The 19,096-nt window shown below is 41.7% G+C and overlaps 1 protein-coding gene across 1 annotated transcript in view; it reads left to right on the top strand.

Moving 5' to 3' along the window:
* Window positions 1-19,096, top strand: part of SPHKAP (SPHK1 interactor, AKAP domain containing) — an 84,868-nt gene that overhangs the window by 22,838 nt on the left and 42,934 nt on the right. Inside the window, exons 2-3 of the mRNA XM_053390126.1 lie at window positions 7,471-7,573; window positions 15,820-15,930. Coding sequence (XP_053246101.1) covers window positions 7,471-7,573; window positions 15,820-15,930 — 214 coding nt within the window. The remainder of the gene's footprint in view (window positions 1-7,470; window positions 7,574-15,819; window positions 15,931-19,096) is intronic.

Here is a 19,096-nt window from a genome sequence, read left to right as displayed (position 1 = left end):
CATAAGCAAGGCCGGGATGCAATTTCCCACTTCATATAGGATTTGAGATCAGTGTTGACGTGTTCACAAAATATAGGTCTTTTTTTGCAATCTTTTGGGTACAAATTGTGGCCTTCCAATATTAATGCTTTAAATTCTCCTTGGAACTATACCGTTTCGGATTATGCCATTGACTAGGAAGCTTATCTTTCTCTATTAGATACTTTACATATTATATCTTTCTTTGCATATTATATCTTTCTTTGAAATTCCATACTTTGTGATGCATTTATGAGAGATTATTGGGGACTGGAAGTATGAATGATAATATAAAAGGTAACTAAGGGCAGCAAGTGTGAAGCAGTGGACAAAAAAATAATCTAATTGCATGAATGTTGTACCATTGTGGTTAAAGTTGCCAGCTTTTAAGACAACATTTACTATTTAACAAGTGTTTGGAATGAAGAATATCTTTGACACCTGTCAAAAAGGGAGTGTCATGAATAAATACGCAAAAATAACCACAGCTTCCCAACTAGGTTGACATTTATGGTAATCGAAACAAAATAAAAAATTAAAAAACTCCTTCCAGTAGCACCTTAGAGACCAACTAAGTTTGTTATTGGCATGAGCTTTCGTGTGCATCCACACTTCTTCAGATACGGCTACCTACCTGTAACTAGATTTATGGTAATGTTAGCAGTCCTAAAAAGGATGTGGCCAAAATTGAAATGCAGAATAGGAGCTTTCATTATGGTCAGCTATGAGGAAACCATTTTGAGCAGCCTTAGCCAACCTGGTGCCCTCCAGATATTTTGGACCACAACTCCCATCGGCCTCGGCCAGTTTTGTAGTCCCATGCATCTGATGGGTACCAGGTTGGCGAAAGCTGATTTAGAACATTTTGTCTAGAAACTGCTCAAAGGGCCAACAAACTGCACATACACAGCTTCAAGTCAATCCTTATTAAGAGAAGATTGACTCCACAGAGTGGTGTTGTAAAGAGCTTGGTTTCTCAGCTTGCATGAACAAGTCACATTGGGTGTGTATTGAGAGTTGTTTGTCGAAAGAAAGGAACACTTCCATTGCTCACACAATTAGTCACAGCACTAAGAGCAGCAGGATACTTACTTATCCCCATGGCTAGAGAGCCTAGATAGCATCACATTTTTCCAGCGGTGTTAAATGAGCAAGGATACAGATTGCTTAATCAGGATGAGCAACAGGAAAGTGGATTCTTTATCAGCAAGGGAAGCTGAGCCATGGAGACTTTGCACATCATAATAAGGGCATGTGATACTAATTCCAGTGATTTGTCCTAAATGCTCGAAATACACCATATGTGTACATGTTGCCTCAACTGGTCTTACAACAAGCTTGTGAATAACCTTTCTAAGTCTAACCAGTGATTTCATAAGCGTTGGAACTTGGCCTGGGAATATCCTCCTCTTACCTGTGAGGTTACATTAACTTGTGGCTGACTGGTACACCAGCAGTGTAAAAATTAAAAATGTTTTGTTTGGTGGTAGCCAATAAATAAGCAGGGAGACAATATACAGCCTTGTCATACTCCTTTCCCAATTTTGAACCAATCAGTTGTTCCATATCCAGTTCTAACTGTAGCTTCTTGTCCCACATAGAGATTTCTCAGGAGACAGATGAGGTGATCAGGCACTCCCATTTCTTTAAGAACTTGCCATAGTTTGCTGTGGTCGACACAGTCAAAGGCTTTTGCATAGTCAATGAAGCAGAAGTAGATAATTTTCCCAGTAGTGATGTATGGAAGTGAGAGTTGGACCATAAAGAAGGCTGATCGCCGAAGAATTGATGCTTTTGAATTATGGTGCTGGAGGAGACTCTTGAGAGTCCTGTGGACTGCAAGAAGATCAAACCTATCCATTCTGAAGGAAATCAGCCCTGAGTGCTCACTGGAAGGACAAATTGTGAAGCTGAGGCTCCAATACTTTGGCCACCTCATGAGAAGAGAAGACTCCCTGGAAAAGACCCTGATGTTGGGAAAGATGGAGGGCACAAGGAGAAGGGGACAACAGAGGACAAGATGGTTGGACAGTGTTCTCGAAGCTACCAGCATGGGTTTGACCAAACTGCGGGAGGCAGTGGAAGACAGGAGTGCCTGGCGTGCTCTGGTCCATGGGGTCACGAAGAGTCGGACACGACTAAATGAGTAAACAACAACAACAAAGCCAATAAATAATATGAAGCCACAATGTTTCCTTCAGGGCTTGTGGTGGGCATTCCCACCCACCCACCCACCCAGTATACAGATTGCAAGGCTTGAGCCTAGGCATATTAACTCTCTCTCTCCCCCACCCCATGTATCATGCTCCCATTTCTGTTCAGCTCCCCTATGGCTGCTATCGTTAAAGAAAAGAACACATTTAATGCATTCACGAATTTAACATTGGGAGTGTTTTGGCCCTTGGGCTCTTATTTTCTCACTTTCTCCAGTTGTTAAAATGGATACTAACTTTTTAAAGAGATGGCTTTTCCACAAAATTGTTTCTTACATTTAAAAATTGCAGCCTGGATATGTTCTCGTGTTGTCAGAACAGTGTGGGAACGTTTGACTAACAACAGTTTGCGCTCCAACACTCTTGCCGTTGCTGCCAAGGGGAAGGGCAGTAGTAGAGGATTTGCTTTGAATGCAGAAGGTCCCAGGTTCTGCCCCCAGTGTCTCCAGCTAGGGCTGAGAAAAAATCCAGTCTGAAACCTTGGAGAACCTCTGCCATTCAGTGTGCAGATAATACTGAGATTGTTGGACCAACGGTCTAACTCAGTATAAGGCTGCTTCCTTTGTTCTTAATGGAAGAGCTGTGTTCGTGTGCACATGAGACTGCATTACTGGATCAAAGTGCCAGGCCTTGGAAACTGGCTCATGGTCACTATTACAGTTGTTAATTTATTTTTACCCAAGTTTGCGCCGTGTTCAGTTGCAGTCCAGTCCAACGTTGGATGTTCATACATAGAGCCTGCTAGTCACAAAGCAGAAAAATGAGGATGCATGAAGAGGAGCGTCAAAATTCTGCACTTCTAATTCCTTCGGAGACCAAAGATAGCAACCCTACTTCACCTTCAGAGGGTCTTAACTTTTGTCTCAAACAACTCATTTGGCCCATATCTTATCATATTATCTGCTGTACTTCTGGCCAATTGGAAGATGTATCTGGATTTAGAAGTTATATAGCCATGAGCTTCAGCAGTGCAAGATATATCTCATTCTCCAGTGACCCTGAAAACAAGAGATTTAAATGTCACTCTGATCTTCAGACTGAGATGTGGCCTGCTTCTTTCAGTGTCACTCACAAAATACACTGACATTTTAGGTTTTCTGCTATCATATTGCTCTATCACTTCATATGAATGCAAACTTTTCTTTTCTTTTCTTTTCTTTTCTTGACTTGCCGTTAAATGAGTTCATTTGTTATTTAAATCTGTGGTAGAAATTATCGGAGCCAGAGGCAGCCAGCCTTTTTGGGCCTGTGGAGACAAACCCAAGAAGCTATCTGTTGGCTATTTCAATGAGAGAAGGGGTGGGAAAGGGTAGCCTATGGGCTCTGAGGAAGGTCTTTGTGGGAATATATGGGCCCACAGAACCTCGTTTGCAACCCCTGTGCATATACACAATGGTAGATAGATAACTCTTTGGCAACATACCTTTAAATGTAATATAATGCATGTTTTGTTTCTTCATACGTACCTCTTTACAGTTAGTTTGTAGCAGTGCTTTTTGGGGGGGCAGGGGTATGCATACCCCTAAACATTTTGTGAATCTAAGTTTGGCCTCATTGAGGGGCAGTATTTCAATATGAATAGGAAAATGAGAGTAGCCCTAAACATTTTTTTAGAAAAAAAGCACTGGTTTGTAGAATACGTATAGTATTAAACTAAAAGCAGCAGCAGCAACACACCTGCTCCTTGGGTGTCTCTGCATCAATCCTATGGATTGACTTAAGCAGCAGTGGCACAAACCCTCAATTCCACTATAGAATAAAAAGTTTGATCCGATCTTAGAGAGATAGAAAGACATTTATTCCAATCTTGGTAGCTTTCTTGGGTCAGGAGTGTCCATAGGATTCTGTACAAATAGTGCAGGCTCTTAACTGCCCATTGCAAAAGGGTACCTGTCCAGTTCATATACTTAGCACAAGTATAATAAAGGGGGGAATCTGCCCTGTTACAAGGGAATGTTGCCCCTTTAAACCAGTATTAAACCACTTAGGAGTTGCTATGTCAGACCCAAAATCCACATAACACCTTTTAATTTTTATCTTGTTCTGTTCTGTTCCATTATGTGCTGCTTTATTACCAAAGCCACTAAACTGTAAGCTGTAAGCCAGGGCTTAATGTGAAATAGCAGCATTCTGCTTTGCACTGCTCATTTGTTTCCACCAGCTCTTCCCTTTGAGGAAATAAAACAGAGCGGTGGCTTAGTGTTACGTGTGAACCCGCACTCATATTTTGTTTCTCTCCTAGCAGACCATGGACAGAAGCCAATGTTTATTTTGGGATAACAGATTGTGGTTTCTCTGAAGGGAACAAACCATAAGCGCTTGTTCACAAGTAATGCTAAGTTCTCCTGAGCTCCCCCACTCCCCGCTTGGTCTGACATGGAGAGGAGAGGGGTGGGTGCAAATCATTCATAGCAATCCATGATATATTTTAAGCCATGGTTTACTGTTACATGTGAACTGGGCCTCAGCAGGCCATTTTATAGGATTGAATCGAATATGTATATGTTTGAAATAATGGTAGAAAAATTCAGAGTACTAAAGAACAGATAAACATTTATTTATTTATTTGGTGACTTGTATTGTTGGAGCGTGCTTGTTCCTTGATTATGGTCAAACAAATTCATGGTATTTATCATCTTTCCTCATAGAAAAGCAATTCATAACTTTTTAAAAAACCTGTATCGGCTTATAGTTAAGTGTCTGTACAAACAACATACATTTGTGTCAAGGTAAAAAGAGCAAGTAGCTGTAATGTTGGTAAAGTGTGACACTGAAATTCAGCATATTGGACTGTGATAAGAAATGTGAAACATTTCTCACAGCCTAAAGACAGAAAGTGTTGTGACTACCACCAAGTCTTAAAGGCCAAACTAGACATTACGGGGGCAGTTCCGTATGTTTACCTATGGCACTGTTCCAGTCATGTAAAAGGTGTGATAGTTTGTTTTTTTTTTTTTTTAAAAAAGGCATGGCCAGGAGAGGAGTACAGAACTATCCTTCCACTTTAGCCCCTTTTAAAGTGTTTTAAGGCCATTTCCAGAATCTTAAAGTTCAGCTGAGGAGAAAAGCACTTGGCAGACAAGCTGTGGGGGATAGAGCTGCAGGTGGTGGAACCATTATGAACTTGTCCACACACCCCATTTTTATTTTAAAACTGAATCTCATTTTCTTTCCTACGTGTGGCTGAGTTCCATATTAAAACAGGTGGAACTGCTGCTATGCCGCCAAGTCACATCCACACCATATGCTTAAAGCACCCCTTTAACAGTCATGGCTACCCCACAAAGAATCCTGGGATCTGTAGTTTGTTAAGCATGCTGAGAGAAAGGAGACCTCTTGCAAAACTACAATTCCCTGTACTCTTAGCAAATACAGTTCCCATGATTCTTTGGGGGAAGCAATGAGTGTTAAAGTGGTGTAATGATGCTTTAAATGAGTGGTGTGGACATAGCCCTTGTTTGGCTGGGGAGAGGGAAGTTGTCATTTTCCCTGCTTCCTGATATCATCCAACAAATGATCCAACTATCACGGTAGTGAGTTTGACTTTTGCCGGCCATTGCAAGTAAGGATTTGGAGACTCTGTTGAAACATGGTGCCAGAGATGAGTCAGAGCAGCTGAGAATAGCTCAGCCAGCCATGGAAAGCTCAGCATCATTATAAAAGAAGTCAGAGAAAACAAAAGAATGACTAAGATGAAAAGCGCTGGCAAGCAAGACATTTTGCTGCCCGAGGCAGAGTAGCAAATGGTGGCCCTTCCCTGCCCATTTTCACTCAAGGCCCACCAGATTCTTTTGGCACCTGAAGCAGAAAATTCTACAACTGTCTCTCCTGCTTTCTGGCAAGTAAAAATGCAGTTATGATAAATAAAACCACCAGCAGTTTTCTGGCCCTTCGTGATACCAAAATCAGCAGTCTAAGGTGGTAGCCTCACTCTGCCTGATGGTTGGTCCAACCCCGACCTGGAAAGGTAAGATGATATGCAAGAAAGTTCTGTGGAACAGATAATCAAAGGGCTGCAGCCAGAATACATAGCTTGAAACAAGTGTTTGAGAAAATTAATGAAGGGGCATGCGCAAGCGCCGAAACCCAGAAGTAACCTGTTCCGGTACTTCCGGGTTCGGCGCGGTACGCAACCTGAAAACGCACAACCCAAAGTGTCTGTAACCCGAGGTATATCTGTATCTGCTCCTTAGTTCCCCTCTCACCCCACCCCCCATGTAAACTTGCTGTCCAAATACTCCAAAGGCTAGGAGGCAGAGCATCCCCAAGCAATGAAAAAACAAAGAATGTGGGCAGAGGCCTCTGGCAAGAGCCACCTCTGCAGGTTCATCGTGGACGTCGTGTGACTATTATGTAGCAACCGTGAGTGTATGGTGAAAGTGCCACCCACAGCGCCAAATCAGTGGAGTGGGTTTGATGAGGGCAATGATTTATATATTTGTTCCATGGGCTGCCATCATGAGTTGCTAATCCATCAGTAGCAACATTTTATGACTGGCGTCGGCTCTGCATGACAAGCTGCGCCTGAGGATGATAGCTCCGGACTGTCCTCTATGTCTGCAAATTCTGGATTTCACGCTTGCAACACTGTGTACTGTACCACCACACCACATTAACAATGATGAGGAAAGCCTGCTTGGGCTCTCTAGTCCAGTCGTTCCCATTGCACTTTTTGTTGTTGTTTTGTCTCTGAATAGCTGTACAGTAATTTGTCTTTTTTTCCTGGTTGTGAATCAGGGGACTGGGATGAGGCATAGCAGCTTTTGCTAACCTGGTGCCCTCTGGTGTTTTGGGACTATGAGCCAGTAGAGCTAGCTGGCTGGAGCTTGATTGTAACATTAATCCAAAATATATACCAGGTTGGCAAAGGCTGAAGCACAGCATGAAGTTTGTTTGTTTTTATCTTGGAATCTGTCAAGCTGAATGAATGCTGCCATTCCATATCAGTTGCGTCCCTAGAACTGTGCTTGAGGAGGAAGAGAACACTTAATTGTATTGTTGAAGGCAGACAGATGCCATTATGTCCAGCTAAGGTCTTTATTCTCAGTTTTTAAAAGGCACCAGGGAGTTATTTTAGAGCATACTTCCAAAAGCAGCAAAATGAACCAGTCAATAGACTTGCGCTGCTAACCTAGAAAACAGCAGGGATTGAAGTGATCTGTGTTGGGTAGGACTTAAAAATGAAGCCATATTTGATTTATTTATGCCAATGAGTCACTGAATGATTTTCTCTCTTCAGCAACTTTGAATCTCCACTGATGTATGAAGTTTCAGAGCACCAGAGCAGTGGCACAGATAGTTCAGGAAGCAGTCTTGGAAGCTCGGTCACAGCATGTAAGAAGGTAACTTGCATTATTTTTAATCAGATTGCATTATTAAAATAAACTATGCATTATTAAAATAAGCTCACGTTATTCTTAACCAGCAGGTTGACTGTACTGCTGAGCTGTTGTCTCAATAGTGCTTGAAGCCCAAGCTATACGGTAAATAAAAAATATGAAATGGAAAAATCAGCATGAACATCTGGATATGGGCAAAAAAGATGGCAAGTCTTGCATTGGCTGGATATTCCAAAAATGTTTAGTGTCTTGTGTTTATGGACAGCCTGATCTTGCTGTGCTCCTTTTGCTGTAGAGACAAACTGTGGCTTGTGCCAGTGAAACTCTCAAGGGCAAATGGTTCTAGGAAAGTGAACACAGATGCTCCACCACTGGAGCTTCTGTGACTGGGCATGGACAGAAAGGGTAGACTTGAGTCGAGGAGATGAGTTGCCCACTCCATATATGTCTGGAACCTCTGAGCTGAATCATACGTATCATCAGCTTGATTGGAATGGGTCAAGCATTAAGTGTACTTACCAGTGATAATATTCACAGTCGTTAATCTTCTATTTTCAGTTAGCTGAAGTAAATAAGATGGAAATTGATTTCCTGCAGATATCCTTCTGAGAAAAAACTTGCTAAGTGGGAAAAGCTCCAAATGTAATTAAGATTTAAGATTAAGACAGGCAATTGAGCTAATATCTCAACTTGTACTCCACATTTCGAGTTCAGAAAATAAAAGGAAGCAAGGCCAAATAGACACGTGGCAAACTATGGGTGAGCTCTAGAGCATATAGGGAGAGATGTTGGGTTCCTTGCACCTTGCATACCGCATATTTGCTTTATTTGAGTCAGGCAATGGATGAAGCATTTTATTACTTTTTTTTGTTTTCTTACATTTATATTTCACCTTCCTTCCATCCATTGTGAAACCTAAGACAGTGTAGATGCGGTACTCAGGTAAGTCTTCAGTCCGGGCACTGACCAGACTCAGGCTTCCTAGCTTCAAGGTGGTGGTGGCTTCCTATGCCTTCATGTCATGCCCTGGACTCACGTTGCTCACGTCCAGGTGCAACCAGACAAGATCAGTGGAGGGCAGAATCTTTCTCTCATTTGGCAGCTTCTTTTAAGACAGCTCAACTGAGAGCTATAATGGTGCCTAAGCGAATCCTCACAGTGGATTCAGGTTATGAGTCATATCTGCAGCTAGCTTTGCTTGAGACTGAGAATTCCATTTTTTTAAAAAAGCTTGATATTGGTCTGCACTGTTTTGTTAGCTATCTACAATTTGTCAGATACTTGAAAAGGATTTCTGCTGACCCATGCACATCTCTGAGGGCTTTAGTTTCATTCTGACATTATGAGGCCATTCTTAAGTTCTCCTGCCTGCTGAGGTGAGCTGGCTGGCTGACCAGAGAATGGTCTATTCTGTGATTTCACCCTACTTACAGAATGCTATTCCTATTTCAGTTTGTGGTGATTGATCCTTGGGCCAGTGTTAGAAGTGATGTGAAAACTTTTCTATAGGGCAAGCTATAGATCTCCAAGTCCCCCATACTAGATCTTACCTGTAGATAGTTAGTTGCATTCATGCAGGTTTCCTAAATTTCAGTGCTAAAGATGTTGGCATCTTAAAGCTCTTCAATCTCGATTGAATTTTTTTCGAGCTTTTGAACATTTTAATGAGCTTCGAGTCTAGTGGCACTGTGGTCTAAACCACAGAGCCTAGGGCTTGCCAATCGGAAGGTCAGCAGTTCAAATCGCCGCAATAGGATGAGCTCCTGTTATTTGGTCCTAGCAGTTTGAAAGCATGTCAAGTGCAAGTAGGTACTACTCTGGAGGGAAGGTAAACAGCGTTTCCGTGCGCTGCTCTGGTTCACCAGAAGCGGCTTTGTCATGCTGGCCACATGACCTGGAAGCTGTCCGCGGACAAATAGGTCTCCCTCGGCCTATAGAGCAAGATGAGCGCCGCAACCCCAGAGTCGTCCGCAACTGGACCTAACAGTCAGGGGTACCTTTACCTAACATTCCAAAGTGAGACATGGACAGCATTGCAGGGGATTGAACTAGGTGTGTTTTGGGATCCCTTCTGAATCTACAATACTATGATTTGATGCTCTGGGAGAGGAACATTCTATCCCCACACTGGGAGCACATACATTTCCTTATGAGGGAGATTCCCAAGCTCCTTTTCTGTATTTTACAGGCAAAGCATGGAAACAGCAAAATGTGGCCAACTTTAACCCCTATTTCAGTGTGGGAGACCCTCTCTGTTTTTACTGCAGCCTCTTGACTGCTCATTTAATATTCTGTGTAAACAAAAATAAATATTCCAATCCACATAAATATGATTCACCTGCATTTTGACAATAGCAGGAATTGATGTAAATTGAAAGGGTTATTATAAGATGTGTTAACATGGGAAACGTCTCTGAGTCCTCATCATAAGCTATTACAGTCCATCAGCTTCTCTCCACACATTTTATTAATTTAATGGATTTCTTTCATTCTTTTTTAAAAAAGTGGATTTATCATTTGCAATGGACTGGCACTGGCAGAGAATAAATTACACATCCCATCCAATTCACTTTTTTTAGCATTTGATTAGTTATTCCTGACATGAACGGTGCCTTTTAGGCAGCGTTCAAGGTGCCAAAGATCAGTTCACTGTCCCCATTTCAAAAAATGCTGAGAACAAGCCACCAAGCTCTCACCTTGTTTTGCCTGTTTTATGCTCATCTCTTTTTGATGAGCTTTAATTAACTATAGCAATTAAGACATCCAGGCAAAAAAATGCTGCTATCTCCTGTGTGGAGCAGAGCCCCTTTAGAGCTCCATTACATATTAAAGCTGTGATTCTATACTGATTTACCTGGGAGTAAGCCCATTGAATTCAGTGAGACTTACTTCCAATAGACATGTGTAGGATTCATCTGTAATATTAGTCACTTAGAGAAAGATGAGGTTATACTGAATTTATGGGCTGCTTCCGCCCCGGGCAAAACTATTAAGTTTTCATTGCATGTATTGTTAGATACTGTTTGTGTTCACTGATTGACAGTTGACAACACATTGAATAATGGTGACAGTTTAGTCTAGACAGAAGTGGCAAAGGGTTTTTGTTTGTTTGGGGGGGCAGTGGAGACATTGTCACTTAGACTTCTCAGCCATGAATTCTCTTAACGATCTTGAAAAAATGACATTATGGATTCTCAGTTTTCTGTTTGTGGAATGGGAAGTTAATGGCCTACCTCATACAGTTTTTGAGAGGGTGGAGATGGGATTTTGATCATGGAATCATAGAGTTAGAGGTGTCCACAAGGATCATCTAGTCCAAATCCTTCCTCTTAATCAGGATGTCACCTTTCTCAAACATTTCTGAAATGCCATTGCATGCTGAAGGAAGCAGATTCCAGAGTCACCTAAGCATCCCATTTTATTGCTTCAACCACAGTACCTGGGATTTGAAATACAAATAGTATTTCAGCAGGAAAACCCCCACCACCACACCTTTTCCGAGGTCTTCTGAAAAAAGCATCTCATTCAACTTATCTATTAATATGAAGAGAGGAGTTAAGGGATTATATTAAGCAAACCAAGACTGAATCAAGCCTTTTCCTGATAAGTTTATGTCAAGGTTCAGCCTTTGAGTTGTTAAACTTTGCTGGTTTGTTTGAGATAGGGAACCATTCTGCCTCAGAAATAATGGAAGATTTTATTTGGATGCTCATACTCAGATGGGATTGTTCTACTGATCTCTCTTGAAAAATCCTGTCTTGCCTCAAACAATTGTCTCAAATTTTTGTGGTTAAAAATCCCCGGAGTGCGATGAACGCGATACTGTTTTGTGCAAAAATGCCGACAGTGGAAATTAATTATTTGATTAGGCAATACCATCGTCAATTTGATATAGTAAGCCTTACACTCTAGATAGCTTTAAATGGGGGAATTGCTGTTGGAGAAGCAGTAGCAGCAATTGATTAACATGCCCTTCTGTTTGAAAACCTTTTATTAGACCATAAAGGCATGGCAATTTTTCAGAGTAATATCAGGACAATAACAGAGCAATGCTAACAGTGAATGACACCACTCAGCCTACCACTTCCTTCTATTAGAACCCTGAGTCTGAATTAGGGGGAGGGCTTTAGCTTAGTGGAAGAATAACTGCTTTGTGTTGCAAAGATCCCAACTTCTCATGGTAGGGCTTGGGAGAGACCCCATGTCTGAAGCCCTGGAAAGCCACTGCCCATTGGTGTAGATAACAAACCTGAGCCAGATGGACCAGTAGTCTGCCTTGGTATAGGACAGCTTCCTGTGTTGTACTTACCTAGGAGTGAGCCCCATTAAACTGAATGGGAGACTTATTTCTGAGTATACATGCACAAGGATTGTTCTTGCTTTCTGGAGACAGGAGGAGGGCTGCCAAAAATGCATATGTTTCACCAGCTCATATTCTCTTGACATTCCCCTCCATCCCTAAAGAGTCAGGTCATTTTGTTCAGTCTTAGCCAGGTGTAGGTACCCTGAAGGCAACGAAGGACTGAGACGTGGTGGGAAGGGAACTTAGTTCCTCCCTTCTCCGCTTCACCTTAGATAACCTCAGTGCAATCTGATTGCCATTCGTTAAATATCCTTGAATCCTTGTGGAACAGTTCCACTTGGGAGTTACCTGCGTATTACTGGCGGCAAAAATAATCTATCATTAGGGTGCCTAGGGTGGCTTTTGACATGATATGAAATGATGGGGGTTGGCTGTGCCAATCACTTTCACATACTCTCTCAACCTTGATGTTGAATGTAAGGCAGCTCTTAGATTTAAGCTGCCTGGAATTAATATTCTTAAACAAGCCCCTCTAACTTGCTTCTGGATCAGGCTGATGGCTGTCACCATCAGGAATTCATCCATCCCTGTAGCACCAAGGAACAGTCTCAAAGCAACAGGGCAGCAATTCCTTCCCATTCCTATTGCATGTTTAAAAACTGAATATTTCACATACTTTGTTCCAAAATCTGATGTGTTGTGATCGAGTATGAATATATATATTTAAAGGGAGGTATTCAGCTATGCTTTAATCACAGAGACATACTGAAATTAAAGCCATATTCATTAATTTCAGTGGGTCTACTCTGAGTAAAGCTTAGTTGGCTATCATGAAAATCCTTATAATTTTATGCAAACGGCATTGTGCAAACTGTGGGGAAATACATCTATTTTTCATTAGGATTCCAGTGTACCAGGTAAAGACTGTGTATGCATATTAGCATATTTTGCAAATAAAAAAAGTTGCCAAGAGCGGATTCAAGGAGCAAATCCCATCATTCTTGCATCATAAACTGCTTTATTATAATGAAGTCAAACGACTCAGCTCTCCTACGCAAACAGGTAACAAATAGCCTCATCTTATTTCCATTACCATGATTGGATGAATAGCTGACCGTTTATCTTCCGGCACTTACTCCATGTTGATTGCCTATTTTAAACAGGCATTCATTTACATGAATTAACACATGTAGGTCCATGCAAATTGCTGCTTCCCTGAAATTAAGCTGAAAACATTGCTCAGTACAGACACTTGGAGGGAGATAATGAATGGCATTATGAAGTGTTTTTCAGTAAGTGTCCCTGCTGTGGCTGTTACTCCTTTAGTTAAATCAAGATTAGAGAACCTGTAGCCTTCCAGACGTAGTTGTCAAGCTACAGCTCCCATAATTCCCGGTTGTTGGCCATGTTGGCTGGCGTTGATGGGTCCAACAACATCTGGGGGACCACAGATTTCCCACTCCTGCTTTACACCATAGGACCATATGTACTCCTATGTGGAAAGGCAGACTTTTTTTCCATGGGTGGGGGAATGTCATTTCTAGTGAGAAACTGATTATGAGAGCTAATCTTGCTAAGACCCCAATATACTGATGTGGTGTCCAACAAAACTGCCAGGTGGAAGTTTCATAATTATTTTGCATCCATCTCCTAATTACCATGCTGCTAATGCAGCAAAAACAATGCAGGAGGAACTTACTAGATACCAGTCTCTGCAGCCACAGCAGGCGCTGTGATTCTCCAGCAGTTTGACTTTGCCCCTGGAGGCACACCCCATTGTCTTTCGAGACAGACGGGTGCTAACAATAATAATCTCTTAATTATATCTATGCACATGGATTTCTCCCCAAACTATTATTTCCTACATTTCAGATTTTCCCATGCCAATTGATAGTTCAGGAAGGCTTTCAAATCAATCCCTGCCCCCCGTTGTATTCCAAACTCAAAGTGAAATGCATGAGAGAGACAGTTACATCCCTTTATGCAAACAGCAAAGTCATTCTCCAAGTTGTGGATTCTTGTGTAACCAAAACACTGCAGCAATATATTTTTTTAGAGGAACCATTTGCTTGTATTATTTGTATTAAGCACGAGTCATCCCGGTAATTTGTGCCAAACAGAATGATTACATGCTTATTAGTTCAATTTATTCAGTGGGACGTACTTCTTGAAAAGGCATGTATAAGATGTGCTGTGAAGCTGCTATGCTACCTGTACTTACCTGGGAGCAAGTCCCATTGAATTCGAAAGGATTTGCTTTTGCGTAGACATATTTAGGATTCCAGTGTTCAAACGTATAATTGCCTTCAACTAGTGAAGTCCCTAAAGAGAATGAACTTGCATCACATTGTTTATATCTTACTAGCACATAATGTGCAGTTCATTTCCCATCACAGTTCATGCATATGAATTTTTATGTACATTTCCAATCACTTTAATATGGTGTTATTTATTGTGCTTATTTTCAAAGGTGGCAAATGGCATCCCATTCACATTACAGAATCAGAGCCTAGAATAATAAGTATACTTTATTACAATATGCTTAGCACCAAATATATGTGTGGTGTCACTGCCTGCAATTTTGAGCTAGTCACCGTTTTTTAAAAAAGAGGCATTTCAAGGAAGCGTGGCTTTAAAAGGAGGGAAACCCATTTTAATGCAAAATGAGAAAATCTCTTGCATAGAAACATATAATGATCTGGAAAAAAAATATTTAAAGGTATTAATGCATTATTTTAAAAAAGGTTTGCTTTAAAGAAACAGGGACTGAGCACTCTTTGCTTAGCTTAGTTTGGGTTCGAACATGAGCTTGGGCAGGCTCCACGTTTGTGCTCACAAAAGCCTGGCCAAGAAGTTCAGTCCTTGAGGACACAATGAGTTTTTGTTTTGAACACTAGCCAGATGATGGACGAGCAAGGCTGAAACATGAGAAAGATAGAGCTGAAAGCAAATGAAACCATGCTTTAGTAGGCTAGGAATTTAACATTATGCTTGCACATTCATCCTTCTTCCCCATCCCTCACTCCTTCCATGGCTTTAGGTCTCGAATCATGATTACTTTCATTTTTTATTACATCAAAAATGATGTAAATTCGAGTTTTAATCTTGGTTTGTATGCAACAACCTGAAACCATGCTAATGTCCTAATGTAGTTTGAAGTCCAAGATTAAATCACAGTTTCTCATGTCAGGTGCTAGTTTAAAGTAATCACAATTCAGGCGTTAAAGTCAATGTACAGGAATTAAAGGGGAGAAGCAAGGAAGGAGCATGCAGGCACAATGATTGTTCTGAGTTTGGAGTTTGGATTGGAGTTTGGATTTGATATCCCGCTTTATCACTACCCGAAGGAGTCTCAAAGCGGTTAACATTCTCCTTTCCCTTCCTCCCCCACAGCAAACACTCTGTGAGGTGAGTGGGGCTGAGAGACTTCAAAGAAGTGTGACTAGCCCAAGGTCACCCAGCAGCTGCATGTGGAGGAGCGAAGACGCGAACCCGGTTCACCAGATTACAAGTCTACCGCTCTTAACCACTATACCACACTGGTTGAATAAACCACGTTTTATTAAGCCAATATTGTTGCATCCAGATGAGCCCAATGGCAGCATTCAGATACGTGAATTGTGCTAGTCATAGTTAAGAACCTACATGATGGTTTGAGTTTCCAAAGTGAAATTTTGGAAAACAAGCCTTTAAAATAAAGTTTGACTTACACCACCAGTTTTGCTGGTGTAGGTTCTGCTGGGTTGCCACGTCATGTCACCAAGCTGCAAGAGGATTGGATTTTCTCTCCTTGCCCTGCCTCACCCCATCCCTTTTGGGGGGACTTACCTCTTTAAATTGCTTGATGACTCAAACGCAAAATTGATTTGAAAACTTCCATTGATGCAGGCATCCAGGCTTCATGACTTTGATGGAAGGAGGACTATGAAATCTTGTGTTTCCACAGGTTCTCTGCAGTAACAGCCTGCTAGAATCAACAGACTACTGGTTCCAGAATCAGAGGACACCATGCCAGATTGGCATCGTGGAGGACAAGTTGGAGAAGAACTATGCCTCTGTAAGTCCTTGAGTGATCCGAACCGTAGCAGGAGAAGAAATGTGCAGTCAGAACAGTGAATAAATCGTAGATCTGAAAATGTATTGGCTTGTTGTTTGAAAACCACTGCCTATTAGCAAAAACACAGTCAACTATTTAGGCAATCAAAAATGAAATTACGCAACTCTACTGCATGTTTCTGATTTCTGCTATCAGTGCTGGCTTACATGAAATTAGAGGATTACAGAGCAGGAGAGGGAGTGGCAGGTGAGATTGATCTCAAGAGAGAAGACTACCCAGAGTAGAAGGGAAAAGGTGTCAGTAATGTGGCTTTTGTTAAGATGAAACTTATATAGGGTCTTGGCCGCATTCAACTTTTAAAATGTTACTTTTAGGGCTGCTTTTCGTATTGCATTTCTCCTCTAATGGAGGTTGCTCTGTAGAGCAGGCATCCCCAAACTCGGCCCTCCTGATGTTTTGGGACTACACTTCCCATCATCCCTAACCACTGGTCCTGTTAGCTAGGGATGATGGGAGTGGTAGTCCCAAAATATCTAGGGGGCCGAGTTTGGGGATGCCTGCTGTAGAGCGATGCATGTTTATAACCAAGTATAGAGAAATTGTAACATGAAGAATGGTTATTTGGCTAGAGAGCTAGTTAAGCAACCATAGGTACACCTTTGCAACATTAATACTGGTAAACAGAACTGTACGTAGAACAGAACTTACTCTTCCCAGATTACGGTATTTATTTAAAGATGCTTTCCTTGTGCAGGGATGGGGAACCTGTAGTCCAACTCCCTTAAACCCCAGCCAGCATGGCCAATGGGCAGGGATGATGGGAGTTGTAGTCCAACAATATCTGGACTGCTACACATTTCCCACCCCTGTCTTTAATGCTGTGTTCATGCTATCTCTGAACCACCATCAGTAGCAACTATGGTTACTGTAGGAATAAGTTAATAAGGCATGCATTTTGCTGCCCACTTTTTAATCAACAAGAACAATTTGGTTATAATGGGGAGTGGAAGCAAGCTGTGCATCCCACAGGTCTGTTTGTGTTCTTACATTGCTTTCAAGCATTGTTCCTAGTACTTGGCATGCCAACTGAGAATTAGTGGTGTGTGTAGTTACTTTATCTTGCAACAGTGAGTATGAGTCAAGCTACCCTTTATTTTTTATTTTATTTTTTTAAAAAGCTTTGCATCTTTGGGTCTTTGTTTCCTCCCCAAACCTAAGCTGTTATTACTAGAGAGGTATTTTTAGTTTAATCCCTACCTTAATTATATTCTGCCAAGGAAGAAGAATAAGTTAGCTGGAGGTTAAAACCGTGGCAGTAACAAGCCACAGCCCTTTCCCAAATATGGTACATCAGTGAACACAAGGCCTTTTAAAGGCGTGTCATCCCGTGGCCTTCTCATTAGTAAATGTGAAGGAATACAGCCAAGATACAATGTCCTCTCTGTTCCAGCGTCGCACATGTCCCTTATTATTATTAGATCACAAAATTGTTTACTAGCCCATCTGCTTCACACATGGCTGTGTTAATCATTTACTGCCTTTAACAGGGAGAAAATAACCAAATTGTGCAAAGCTTCCCTGACTCGTCGCCTAGAGACAGTTCTTACCTGCTTAAGTGGCCAAGCAAAAGCTTCCGTATAATTCTGGGTTGTTTCCGCTAGCAAAGGTTCTGTGCATCTCATTCCATGGTGTTGTGGCAGTGGTGCCATCCTCCCAAAGCTGGAGTGACTTCATGTCAGCAAAAGATTCTCCCCTGGGTGTCTGTAAAGGAGAGCCCATGGCTAGGGCTCAGCCTGGCCCCATGCATAATCTCCAGTCCCAACAGATGATCAGGGTGTTGTTTACCTGCTGTGCCTGCTTCTGTCATGCAAGCCAATATATATATGCTTGGTGTGGTGGTTAACAATATCAGGTTCAGAAGGGGGAGACTCCACTTCAAATGACTGCTCAGCCGGTGAATTCCCCTGCCCCAATCTCTCACGCTAGCCTGTTGTTATGAGGGAGGAGGAAAATAATTTATCCCTGATCTTTGTTGTGTAAATGTAAATATTGCAAACTCTAATACATAAGCAATCAAATAATGCTTTCATACCCTGCTTCCCTCCCCCCCCCCCAACCATTCAGTGTGAAAAGAAACAAGCTGTTCAGGACCAAATTTTGCACATTATGCTTAACATATAGCAGGCAGAGGGGAAAAGAAGTTCTTCATTTCTGCACAGATTTAAATCTGTGTTGTTTAAATACAGCCTCAGTTGTTATTGGGACCATGAAATGCAGAAATTTGGCTCTTCCTTCCCCAGCTGTGACTCCCCCCCCCACTCCATAAAACTCCTGTCCCCAGACTATGTGAGTTAGTAAAAAGGTTCCAACTGGCCCCAGTGGAGGTTATTTTACTAGCCTTCATAGCTGTTAAGGAGAAAGGCAATGTTAGAAACTGAAATATGAAAGCTAGGAGCTAAATGGCACCATAAATCTAGGTTATGGGCACAACAACAGAATGTCTAGGCACACTTTTTTACAACAAGAATACAAAGCTGAAAATGAATGAACCGCAGCTAAAATCTTTTTCACATGGTCTAGTTCTCATCTGAAGACCGCAAAAAAAGCAATACTTCTCCTGCCGCCCCCCTAATATTCTTATGAGGATCCTATCTTCAATCTTCAGAAAGTGGCTGGAAGTGGGGAGGCAGAAAAAGGTCCTCCTTTCCTTCCAGCAGTGGCAGTTTTAATCTGAAATCTTAGGCGCAGTACTGTACCCAGAGCTCAGAAATTGCCCGCATTAATGAAATTCCCGGTCGCAAAACACAGCTAGAACAATGGGAGTTTTGAATGCTGGGGAAAGGACAGTTTTTAGCTGGTATCATAGATGGGAACAGTACTATTAACAATCAGGTTTTCCCTTGTGCCTATAAATAAAGAAAGTAAGTTGGAGTTGTCGCTACTTTAAGCATAATGTGCTGTTTGACACTTAGTTCTCCTCTCAGGCATCTTAACTGCTGCTGAGTCTGGACAGAACCAAAGTTACTGCTGCATTTGCCCTTCCTCACTTCAGACCATGGCTTCTATTTCAAAACAAATGGTCATCTCATAAGGCTTATGGAGAGCAAATAGATCAGCACTGCATAGATCTGCCCTGCTTACCAGACGAAATATGTCTCTTGGGCTG

The sequence above is a fragment of the Podarcis raffonei genome, chromosome 5, assembly GCF_027172205.1.
Source record: "Podarcis raffonei isolate rPodRaf1 chromosome 5, rPodRaf1.pri, whole genome shotgun sequence".
Taxonomy (NCBI): Eukaryota; Metazoa; Chordata; class Lepidosauria; order Squamata; family Lacertidae; genus Podarcis; species Podarcis raffonei.
Note: the sequence above shows the minus strand (reverse complement) of the source record. Positions and strands in the feature narration are given on the sequence as shown.